General features: G+C 63.1%; 1 protein-coding gene across 1 annotated transcript in view; it reads right to left on the bottom strand.

The window, feature by feature from the left end:
- Positions 1-5,078: 5,078 nt before the first annotated feature.
- PFAS (phosphoribosylformylglycinamidine synthase) overlaps positions 5,079-12,365 on the bottom strand; it is a gene marked incomplete at its 5' end in the record, with an annotated part of 38,266 nt that continues 30,979 nt past the window's right edge. The window contains 5 exons of the mRNA XM_051770237.1: positions 5,079-5,217; positions 5,616-5,931; positions 7,849-7,871; positions 9,392-9,530; positions 11,943-12,083. Of these exons, the coding sequence (XP_051626197.1) occupies positions 5,079-5,217; positions 5,616-5,931; positions 7,849-7,871; positions 9,392-9,530; positions 11,943-12,083 (758 nt within the window). The remainder of the gene's footprint in view (positions 5,218-5,615; positions 5,932-7,848; positions 7,872-9,391; positions 9,531-11,942; positions 12,084-12,365) is intronic.

Below are 12,365 nucleotides of genomic sequence, written 5' to 3'. Positions count from 1 at the left end.
CACTTTGAGGGGGGAGGGGACACTTGGGGGGGGGAGAGGACACACCCTGAGGGGGGAGGGGACACTTGGGGGGGGAGGGTTGCAATTTGGTCAGGGGGAGGGGCAAGTTTGGGGGCGTGGCCTCTTCTAGGGCACATGTCTTAAGCTTGTGGGCGTGTCTTGACTTCCCGGGCGTGGCTCAGTCCTGATTTTGAGGTCAAAGCCCTTAAATTTGGTGCCAAATCCATCCCGTTTGGATTCGGGCAGGGGGAGGGGAGACTTTGGGGGCGTGGCCTATTCTAGGGGGTGTGTCTTAAGGCTGTGGGCGTGTCTTGAGTTCGCGGGCGTGTCTTGACTTTCTGGGTGTGGCTCAGGGCTGATTTTGAGGCCAAACCCTTCAACTTTGGTGCCAAATTCGTTGGGTTTCGATTTGGGGTGGGAGGAGCAAATTTAGAGGGGTGGCCTATTTTGGGGCGTGTCTTAAGCTTGTGGGCGTGTCTTGGCTTTCCGGCCGTGGCTCAGGCCTGATTTTGAGGGCAAACCCCCCAACTTTGGTGCCAAATTCATCACATTTCAGTTTGGGGAGGGAGAGGGGAGACTTTGGGGGTGTGGCCTATTCTAGGAGGCATGTCTTAAACTTGTGGGCGTGTCCTGAGTTCGTGGGCGTGTCTTGGCTTTCTGGGCATGGCTCAGGGCTGACTTTGAGGCCAAACCCCCCAACTTTGGTGCCAAATTCATCACATTTCAGTTTGGGGAGGGAGAGGGGAGACTTTGGGGGTGTGGCCTAGTCTAGGGGGCATGTCCTAAGCTTGTGGGCGTGTCCTGAGTTTGTGGGCGTGGCTCAGGCCTGATTTTGAGGGCAAACCCCCCAACTTTGGTGCCAAATTAATTGGGTTTCACTTTGGGGTGGGAGGGGCAAATTTATGGGTGTGGCCTATTTGGGGGCATGTCTTGAATTTGTGGGCGTGTCTCGCATTTGTGGGCGTGCCTCGAGTTCGTGGGCGTGTCCTGACTTCCCGGGCGTGGCTCAGTCCTGATTTTGAGGTCAAACCCCTTAAATTTGGTGCCAAATCCGTCCCGTTTGGATTCGGGCAGGGGGAGGGGAGACTTGGGGGGGGGGCGGGGCGAATTTGGGGGGGCGTGGCCTATTTCTGGGGGGGTTTGGGGTGTCACCTGGCAGGAGTCGATGCGCCGGTTCTGGACGCCGGCGCAGAACATGTTGGGGGTGACCCGCTGGGGGTAGGCCTGGCGGCAGAGCCGGTCCGGCAGCACCCGCACGTCGGTGCAGATCAGGCGGCCCGGGAGGGTCACTGCGGGCGGGGGGAGGGGCCAAGGGGAGGGGGAGGGGTCAAGGGGGGGAGGGGACACCTTCCTCCCCCCCCCGTTTCCCCCCCGTTGCCCCCCATCTCCCCCCTTTTCCCCTCATTTTCCCCCCACTTCCCCCCCCATTTTCCACCATTTTCCCCTTAATTTTCCCCCCATTTCCCCCCATTTCCCCCCCCATTTTCCCCCCCATCCCCTATAGGGACTTCCCAGCCCCTACAGGGAGCCCCCCCATCCCCCATAGGACCCCTCTCACCCCCACAGGAACCCCTATAGGACCCCCAACCCCTATAGGGACACCCCCCAGCCCCTATAAGGACCTCCCACCCCCTATAGGACCCCCCAACCCCTATAGGGACACCTCCCCCCATAGGACCCCCCATCCCCTATAGGGACACCCCATCCCCTATAGGACCCCCCAGCCCCTATAAGGACCCCCCACCCCCTATAAGGACCGTCCCACCCCCTATAGGGACCCCTCTATAGGATCCCCACCCCCTACAGGACCCCTCACCCCTTAGAGACCCCCCAACCCCTATAGGGACCCTCCAGCCCCCATAGAGACCCCCCAGCCCTTATAGGGACCCCTCACCCCCATAGGGACCCCCCCACCCCCTATAAGAATTCCTACCCCCATAGGGACCCCCCTTCACCCCCTATAGGACCCCCCAGCCCCTCTAAGGACCGTCCCACCCCCTATAGGGACCCCTCTATAGGATCCCCATCCCCTATAGGACCCCTCACCCCTTAGAGACCCCCCAGCCCCTATAGGGACCCCCCATCCCCTACAGGGAGACCCCCCTCCCCCACAGGACCCCTCTCACCCCCACAGGAACCCCTATAGGACCCCCCACCCCCTATAAGGACCCCCAGCCCCTATAGGGACCCCCCAGCCCCTATAAGGACCCCCCACCCCCTATAGGGACACCCCCCACCCCCTATAAGGACCCCCCACCCCCTATAGGACCCCCCAGCCCCTATAAGGACCTCCCATCCCCTATAGGACCCCCCATCCCTTATAGGACCCCCCATCCCCTATAGGGACCCCTCCCCCCCATAGGACCCCCTCCTTTCCAAACCCGCCCCCGGGGGGTCCCCAATACCCCTCCCCCCCCCCCCCCCCATGGCACATTCCGGGCTGGAATCGGATTTTATTCCCAAAAATACAGGAAAACGGGGGGGAGGGGAGGGGGGAGGGGCTGGAATTGGGGCCAGAAAGGGGAAAAAAGGGTCTCACACGAAAAAAAGGGAATTTTCACCCCCCCAAAAAAAAACTTCCTCTCCCTCCAACCCCAACAAAATCCGGGATCGGGACCCCAAAATCCGGGGTCTGGAACCCAAAATTCGGGATCTGGAACCCAAAATCTGGATTTGGGACCCCAAAATTTGGGATCTGGAACCCAAAATCCTGGATTGAGAACCCAAAATCCAGGTTTGGGACCCCAAAATCTGGGATCGGGACCCCAAAATTCGGGATCTGGAACCCAAAATCCGGGATCTGGACCCCAAAATCCAGGTTTGGGACCCCAAAATCTGGGATTTGGACCCCAAAATTCGGGATCTGGACCCCAAATTTGGGATCGGGACCCCAAAATCCTGGATTGAGAACCCAAAATCCAGGATCTGGAACCCAAAATCCAGGTTTGGGACCCCAAAATCCGGGTTTGGGACCCCAAAATCCGGGTTTGGGACCCCAAAATCCTGGATGGAAAACCCAAAATCCTGGATCAAGACCCCAAAATCTGGATTTGGGACCCCAAAATCTGGGATCAAGACCCCAAAATCCGGGATTTGGACCCCAAAATCTGGATTTGGGACCCCAAAATCCTGGATTGAGAACCCAAAATCCAGGATCTGGAACCCAAAATCCAGGTTTGGGACCCCCAAAATCCGGGATGGAAAACCCAAAATCCGGGATCAAGACCCCAAAATCTGGATTTGGGACCCCCAAAATCTGGGATCAAGACCCCAAAATCTGGATTTTGGACCCCAAAATTTGAGATCGGGACCCCAAAATCCTGGATCTGGACCCCAAAATCCAGGTTTGGGACCCCAAAATCTGGGATCGGGACCCCAAAATTCGGGATCTGGACCCCAAAATCCAGGATCTGGACTCCAAAATCCAGGTTTGGGACCCCAAAATCCGGGATTTGGACCCCAAAATCCGGGATCGGGACCCCAAAATCTGGATTTGGGACCCCAAAATTTGAGATCGGGACCCCAAAATCCAGGATCTGGACCCTAAAATCTGGGATCGGGACCCCAAAATCCTGGATTGAGAACCCAAAATCCAGGATCTGGACCCCAAAATGAGTCTCTGGTTGCCCCCACCCCCAAAAAGGGTCTCTGGGTGCCCCCCACCCCCCAAAACTGGGTCTTGGGGTGCCCCCCCCCTCAAAAAGGGTCTTTAAATTCCCCCCACCCCCCAAAAAAGGGTCTCTGGGTGCCCCCACCCCCAAAAAAGGGGTCTCTGGGTGCCCCCACCCACCCCGGGGGTCTCAACTCCCCCAAAAAAGGGGTCTCTGGGTGCCCCCCACCCCACAGAAAAGGTCTCTGGGTGCCCCTCACCCACCCCGGGGATCCCAAAACCCCCAAAAAGGGTCTCTGGGTGGCCCCCCCCTCACAAAAAGGGTCTCTGGGTGCCCCCACCCCCCAAAAAGGGTCTCCGGGTGACCCCACCCCCAAAAAAGGGTCTCTGGGTGCCCCCCACCCCCAAAAAAGGGGTCTCTGGGTGTCCCCCCACCCCCAAAAAGGGGTCTCTGGGTGCCCCCCACCCCCAAAAAAGGGGTCTCTGGGTGCCCCACAACCCCCCCGGGGGTCCCAAAACCCCCCAAAAAGGGTCTCTGGGTGCCCCCACCCCCCAAAAAAGGGGTCTCTGGGTGTCCCCCCACCCCAAAAAGGGGTCTCTGGGTGCCCCCCACCCCAAAAAGGGTCTCTGGGTGCCCCCCACCCCAAAAATGAGTCTCTGGGTGCCCCCCACCCCAAAAAGGGGTCTCAAAACCCCCCAAAAATGAGTCTCTGGGTGCCCCCACCCTCAAAAAGGGTCTCTAAATTCCCCCCACCCCCAAAAAAGGGTCTCTGGGTGCCCCACAAACCCCCCCGGGGTCCCAAAACCCCCCCAAAAAGGGTCTCTGGGTGCCCCCCACCCCCAAACACTCGTGGCTGAGTTAATTAACGAATTACTGATTTATTTAATGAATTAAGAGCACTTTAGGACAGGCCCCGCCCCCTCTTTTGGGGGGGGTCCATGGGGGGGGGGGTCAGTCTGGGGGCAGGGTTGGGGTCAGTTGGGGGTCTAGGGGGGGTCAGTGGGGGGGTCAGTGAGTTGGGGGGTCAGTGATTTGGGGGGGTCAGTGGGGGGCCCATGGGGGGGTGTCAGTCTGGACTCAGGGTTGGGGTCAGTTGGGGGATCGGGGGGGGGTCCATGGGGGGGGTCAGTCTGGGGGTAGGGTTGGGGTCGGGGGGGGGTCCAAGGGGGTCAGTGAGTGGGGGGGGGGTCAGGGGAGGTCAGACCAGGGTCAGGTTTGGGGTCAGCTGGGGGGTCTGGGGGGGGTCAGTGAGTGGGGGGGGGGGGGTCAGGGGGGGTCAGTCCAGGGTCAGGTTTGGGGTCAGGTTTGGGGTCAGTTGGGGGGGTCCGTGGGGGAGGTCAGTGGGGGGGGGGTGTCTCTGGATCTGAGGGGGGGTCCGTGTGTCAGAGGGGGGGTCTGTGGGGACCAGAGGGGGGGTCAGGGGGGTGTCCATGATCGGGGGGGGTCCATCATTCCAAGGGGGGTCCATCATTCAGGGGGGATGTCAGGGGGGTGTCCATGACCCAGGGGGGGTGTCCATGTCACAGAGGGGGGGCCACGGGGGGGTCCATCATTCAGGGGGGATGTCAGGGGGGTGTCCATGTCCCGGGGGGGGCTCAGGGGGTCACTCCTCCCCCTCGGGCCCCCTCAGACACCACTCGCACGCGTTGGGGGGTCACTGGGGGGGTCCATCATTCCAAGGGGGGGTCCATCATTCCAAGGGGGGGTCCATCATTAAGGGGGGGTGTCTATCCTCCCGGGGGGGTCACTGCTCCCCCTCAGGCCCCCTCAGACACCACTCACAGGTGTTGGGGGGGCACTGCGGGGGGTCCATCATTCAGAGGGGATGTTGGGGGGTCAGAGGGGATGTCAGGGGGGTGTCTATCCTCCCGGGGGGGTCACTGCTCCCCCTCGGGCCCCCTCAGGCACCACTCGCACGCGTTGGGGGGGGTCACTGGGGGGGTCCATCATTCCAAGGGGGGGTCCATCATTAAGGGGGGGTGTCTATCCTCCCGGGGGGGTCACTGCTCCCCCTCGGGCCCCCTCAGGCACCACTCGCACGCGTTCCGGAACATTCTCAGCCACGGCCCGTCGGGCCCCGCCGCGGCCGCCGGGGGGCGCCAGGGGCACTGCCAGCTGCGCACGGCCCGCTCGGGGTGCGGCATGGCCGCCAGGTGGCGCCCGCACGGCGAGACGAGCGCGGCCGCGCCCCCCGCGGAGCCGTTGGGGTTGAGCGGGTAGCGCTGCGTGGGGCGCCCCCTGTCGTCGGCGTAGCGCAGGGGGACGAGCGCAGAGGAGAGGGCCGTGTGCACAGAGTGGGGGGGGCGGAACTGGAACCGGCCTGGAACCAGTTAGAGACCAGTTAGAGACCAGTTACACCAGTTAGAGCAGTTATAACAGTTATAGATAGACTACAGATACCCCTGAGATATCCCAGTTACAGCCCAGTGCCCCCCCAGTTCCCTCAGTGTGCACAGAGTGGGGGGGGCGGAACTGGAACCGGCCTGGAACCAGTTAGAGACCAGTTAGAGACACCAGTTAGAGACCAGTTACACCAGTTAGAGCAGTTATAACAGTTATAGATAGACTACAGATTACCCCTGATATACCCCAGTTACAGCCCAGTGCCCCCCCAGTTCCCTCAGTGTGCACAGAGTGGGGGGGGCGGAACTGGAACCGGCCTGGGAGAAACCAGTTAGAGACCAGTTAGAGACCAGTTAGAGACCAGTGACACCAGTTAGACCAGTTATAGATAGACTACAGATACCCCTGAGATACCCCAGTTACCCCAGTTACAGCCCAGTGCCCCCCAGTTCTCCCAGTGTGCACAGAGTGGGGGGGGCGGAACTGGAACCGGCCTGGGAGAAACCAGTAACACCAGTTAGAGACCAGTTACACCAGTTATATCCGTTATAGATAGACTACAGATACCCCTGAGATACCCCAGTTACAGCCCAGTTACATCCCAGTTCTCCCAGTGTGCACAGAGTGGGGGGGGCGGAACTGAACCGGCCTGGAACCAGTAACACCAGTTAGAGACCAGTTAGAGACCAGTTAGAGACCAGTGACACCAGTTAGAGCAGTTATAACAGCCCAGAGATATCCCAGTTACACCAGTGACAGCCCAGAGATATCCCAGTTACACCAGTTACACCAGTGCCCCCCCAGTTCCCTCAGTGTGCAGAGAGTGGGGGGGGCGGAACTGGAACCGGCCTGGGACCAGTAACACCAGTTTACACCAGTGACACCAGTTGGAGACCAGTGACACCAGTTGGAGACCAGTTAGATCAGTTAGGTAGAGACCAGTTAGAGACCAGTTAGACCAGTTACAGACAGCCCAGAGACATCCCAGTGACACCAGTGCCCCCCCAGTTACATCAGTGACCCCCCCAGTAACATCCCCGTTACACCAGTAACGCCCCCAGTGACCTCCCAGTTACACCAGTGCATCCCAGTCCCTCCCAACCCCCTCCCAGTCCCTCCCAGTGCCTCCCAACCCCCCTCCCAGTCCCTCCCAATCCCCTCCCAGTGCCTCCCAGTGCCCCCAGTACCTTCCCCGTGTGCCACCCAGCACCCCAGGGTGTTCCCCTCCATCCCCCCAGTGCCTCCCAGTCCCTCCCAATCCCCTCCCAATCCCCTCCCAGTCCCTCCCAGTCCCTCCCAGTGCTCCCAATCCCCTCCCAGTCCCTCCCAATCTCCTCCCAGTCCCTCCCAGTGCCACCCAGTGCCCCCAGTACCTTCCCCGTGTGCCACCCAGACCCCCAGGGTGCTCCCCTCCATCCCCCCCAGTCCCTCCCAGTGCCTCCCAGTCCCTCCCAATCCCCTCCCAGTCCCTCCCAATCCCCTGCCAGTCCCTCCCAGTCCCTCCCACTGCTCCCAATCCCCTCCCAGTCCCTCCCAATCCCCTCCCAGTCCCCTCCCAGTCCCTCCCAGTGCTCCCAGTCCCCTTCCAGTCCCTCCCAATCCCTCCCAATCCCCTCCCAGTCCCTCCCAATCCCCTCCCAGTCCCCTCCCAGACCCCTCCCAGTCCCTCCCAGTGCCTCCCAATCCCCTCCCAGTCCCTCCCAATCCCCTCCCAGTTCCCTCCCAGTCCCTCCCAATCCCCTCCCAGTCCCCTCCCAGTGCCCCCAGTACCTTCCCCGTGTGCCACCCAGACCCCCAGGGTGCTGCCCTCCATCCCCCCAGTGCCTCCCAGTCCCTCCCAGTGCCTCCCAACCCCCTCCCAGTCCCTCCCAGTGCCCCCCAGTGCCCCCAGTACCTTCCCCGTGTGCCACCCAGTCCCTCCCAATCTCCTCCCAGTCCCTCCCAATCTCCTCCCAGTCCCTCCCAATCCCTCCCAGTCCCTCCCAGTCCCTCCCAATCCCCTCCCAATCCCCTCCCAGTCCCTCCCAGTCCCTCCCAATCCCCTCCCAGTCCCTCCCAGTCCCTCCCAATCCCCTCCCAGTGCTGCAATCCCCTCCCAATCCCCTCCCAGACCCCTCCCAGTCCCTCCCAGTCCCTCCCAGTGCTCCCAATCCCTCCCAGTCCCTCCCAATCCCCTCCCAGTCCCTCCCAGTCCCTCCCAATCCCCTCCCAGTCCCTCCCAGTGCCTCCCAGTGCCCCCAGTACCTTCCCCGTGTGCCACCCAGCACCCCAGGGTGCTCCCCTCCATCCCCCCAGTGCCTCCCAGTGCCTCCCAATCCCCTCCCAGTTCCTCCCAGTCCCCTCCCAATCCCTCCCAGTCCCCTCCCAATCCCTCCCAGTCCCCTCCCAATCCCCTCCCAATCCCTCCCAGTGCCCCCAGTACCTTCCCCGTGTGCCACCCAGCACCCCGGGGTGCTCCCCTCCATGCCCCCAGTGCCTCCCAGTGCCTCCCAGTCCCTCCCAATCCCCTCCCAGTCCCTCCCAGTGCTCCCAATCCCCTCCCAGTCCCTCCCAATCTCCTCCCAGTCCCTCCCAGTGCCCCCCAGTGCCCCCCAGTACCTTCCCCGTGTGCCACCCAGACCCCCAGGGTGCTCCCCTCCATCCCCCCAGTGCCTCCCAGTGCCTCCCAGTGCCTCCCAATCTCCTCCCAGTCCCTCCCAATCCCCTCCCAGACCCCTCCCAGTCCCTCCCAGTCCCCTCCCAATCCCCTCCCAGTCCCTCCCAGTGCCCCAAGTACCTTCCCCGTGTGCCACCCAGCACCCCGGGGTGCTCCCCTCCATCCCCCCAGTCCCTCCCAGTGCCTCCCAGTCCCTCCCAATCCCCTCCCAGTCCCTCCCAATCCCCTCCCAGTCCCTCCCAGTCCCCTCCCAGTCCCTCCCAATCTCCTCCCAGTCCCCTCCCAGTCCCTCCCAATCCCCTCCCAGTCCCTCCCAGTCCCTCCCAATCCCCTCCCAGTCCCTCCCAATCTCCTCCCAATCCCCTCCCAGTCCCTCCCAGTGCCCCCAGTACCTTCCCCGTGTGCCACCCAGCACCCCAGGGTGCTGCCCTCCATCCCCCCAGTCCCTCCCAGTCCCTCCCAATCCCCTCCCAGTCCCTCCCAGTCCCTCCCAATCCCCTCCCAGTGCCCTCCCAGTCCCTCCCAGTGCTCCCAGTCCCTTCCAGTCCCTCCCAATCCCCTCCCAGTGCCTCCCAGTCCCTCCCAGTGCCCTCCCAGTCCCTCCAGTGCCCTCCCAGTCCCTCCCAGTCCCTCCCAGACCCCTCCCAATCCCCTCCCAGTCCCTCCCAATCCCCTCCCAGTCCCCTCCCAATCCCCTCCCAGTCCCCTCCCAGTCCCTCCCCAATCTCCTCCCAGTCCCTCCCAGTGCCCCCAGTACCTTCCCCGTGTGCCACCCCAGCACCCCAGGGTGCTCCCCTCCATGCCCCGCAGCATCAGGGCGGGTCCCGGCTCCACCCGAACCGTCACGAACCGGGACTCGAACCGGCCCGAGGCGTTGGGGGTCAGGACCACGGCGGGGGGGGCTCCGGGAGACCCCCCATCTGGGGACAAAGGGGGGGTCAGGGGGGGACAAATGGGGGACACGGGGGACCCCCCATCTGGGGAAAAAGGGGGGGGTCAGGACCACGGCGGGGGGGGACACGGGGGGACCCCCCATCTGGGGAAAAAAGGGGGTGTCAGGGGGGGACAAAGGGGGGGAGAATGTGGGGACAAAGGGGGGACACGGGGGGGGGGTCAGGACCACGGCGGGGGGGGACATGGCAGACCCCCCCCCCCTCTGGGGACAAAGGGGGTGTCGGGGGGGTCAGAACCACGGCCGGGGGGGACACGGGGGACCCCCCATCTGGGGACAAAGGGGGGACACGGGGGACCCCCCATCTGGGGACAAAGGGGGGACACGGGGGGGTCAGGACCACGGCGGGGGGGCTCCGGGGGACCCCCCATCTGGGGACAAAGGAGGACAGGTTGGGGACAAAGGGGGACACGGGGGGGGGGTCAGAACCACGGCTGGGGGGGCAAAAGGGACCCCCCCTCTGGGGACAAAGGGGGGACAATGTGGGGACATGGGAGGGACAAAGGGGGGACACGAGGGACCCCCCATCTGGGGACAAAGGGGGGGTCAGGGGGGGACAAAGGGGGGACACGGGGGGGGTCAGAACCACGGCTGGGGGGACAAAAGGGCCCCCCCCCTCTGGGGACAAAGGGGGGTGTCAGGGGGGGACAAATCAGGGAACACTCCCCAGAGACCCCCCCGGAATGAAAAAGGGTCACTCGGGAGGGTCCGGGGGGGACAAAGGGGGGGAGAATGTGGGGACAAAGGGGGGACATGGAGGGGACACAAAGGGGACACAAAGGGGGGACACGGGGGGGACAAAGGGGGGGCTTTTGGGGTTCCTGGGGGGTGTCTGGGGAGGTCCTGAGGTGTCTTGGGGGGGCACAGGGGGGGTTTGGGGGGTTGTAGGAGGGTTTTGGGGGGTCTTGGGAGAGTCCTGAAGGAGGTTTTGGGGGTCCCAGGGGGGAAATTGGGGGTCCCAGGGAGTGTCTGGGGAGGTTCTGAGGTGTTTGGGGGGTCCCAGGGGGGGTTTGGGGGGTTCTGGGAGGGTTCTGGGGGGGCAAGTCAGGGGACACCCCCCAGGGACCCCCCTGGAATGAAAAAGGGTCACTCGGGGGGGTCCTGGGGGGGACAAAAGGGGGGGACAATGTGGGGACAAAGGGGGACAACGGGGGGACACAGAGGGGACCCCCCCCGGGGACAAAGGGGGGTGTCAGGGGGGGACACAAAGGGGGACACAAAGGGGGGGACATGGGGGGGACCCCCCAGGGACCTCCGAGGGGGTAAATGGGGGGGCAGATCAAGGGACACCCCCAGGGACAAAGGGAGGGACACAAAGGGGGACAGGAGGGGACACGGGGGGGACAAAGGGGGGGACAAAGGGGGGGAAAAAGGGGGGGACATGGAGGGGACACAAAGGGACAATGTGGGGACAAAGGGGGGACACGGGGGGGGTCAGAACCACGGCTGGGGGGGACAGAGGGGACCCCCCCTCTGGGGACAAATGGGGACAATGTGGGGACAAAGGGGGGGGGTCACAACCACAGCCGGGGGGGACAGAGGGGACCCCCCCTCTGGGGACAAAGGGGGACAATGTGGGGACCATGTGGGGACAAAGGGGGGACAAAAGGGACATTGAGGGGACACAGGTGACCCCCCAGGTGACATTGAGGGGACACGGGGAGGTGACAGAGGTGACACAGGGAGGTGACAGAGGTGACACTGAGGTGACACTGAGGTGACACAGAGGTGACAGGGGAGACACTGAGGTGACATACAGGTGACACAGGTGACATTGGGGTGACAGGTGACACAGGGAGGTGACACAGGTGACACTGGGGTGACACAGGTGACACAGGTGACACACAGGTGACATTGGGGTGACAGGTGACACAGGAGGTGACACAGGTGACATTGGGGTGACAGGTGACACAGGGAGGTGACACAGGTGACACTGGGGTGACACAGGTGACACAGGTGACACACAGGTGACATTGGGGTGACAGGTGACACAGGGAGGTGACAGAGGTGACACTGGGGTGACACAGGTGACACAGGAGGTGACAGATGTGACACAGGTGACACACAGATGACACAGGTGACATTGGGGTGACACAGGTGACCCAGAGGTGACAGGGAGGTGGCACTGACCTGCCTGAGGCCCCACCCAGCCCAGCAGGGCCAGGAGCTGGCATCCGTTGCAGACCCCCAGGGGACACTGGGGGGACATTGGGGGGACATTGGGGGGACATTGGGGGACATTGGGGGGACATTGGGGGGACATTGGGGGACATTGGGGGGACATTGGGGACATTGGGGGACATTGGGGGGGACACTGGGGTGACACAGGTGACATTGGGGTGACACAGGTGACACAGGAGGTGACAGGTGTGGCACTGACCTGCCTGAGGCCCCACCCAGCCCAGCAGGGCCATCAGCTGGCACCCGTTGCAGACCCCCAGGCTGAAGGTGTCGGGGCGGCGCCGGAACCTCTCGAGGGCCCCCCGGACGTGGGGGTTGAACTGAACGGCTGCTGCCCAACCTGGGGGGCACACGGGGGTCAGGGGGGACCCCAAAAACAGGGGGGACCCCAAAAATCCTGACCCTGAAAGAGGGAAACCCCCAAAAAGTGGGAAATCCTAAAAAACCAGGAAATCCTAAAAGGAGGGACACCCCCAAACCCCAAAGGTGGGAGGGAAAGGAGGGGTCAGGGGACACCCCAAAAATCGAGGGGGACCCCAAAAATCCTGACCCTGAAAGAGGGAAACTCCCAAAAAGTTGGAAACCCCAAAAAACCCAGGAAACCCCAAAAAACCCAGGAAAC

Source organism: Manacus candei, unplaced genomic scaffold (assembly GCF_025592945.1).
Source record: "Manacus candei isolate 608988 ecotype Guabito, Panama unplaced genomic scaffold, ASM2559294v1 h1tg000118l, whole genome shotgun sequence".
Taxonomy (NCBI): Eukaryota; Metazoa; Chordata; class Aves; order Passeriformes; family Pipridae; genus Manacus; species Manacus candei.
Note: the sequence above shows the minus strand (reverse complement) of the source record. Positions and strands in the feature narration are given on the sequence as shown.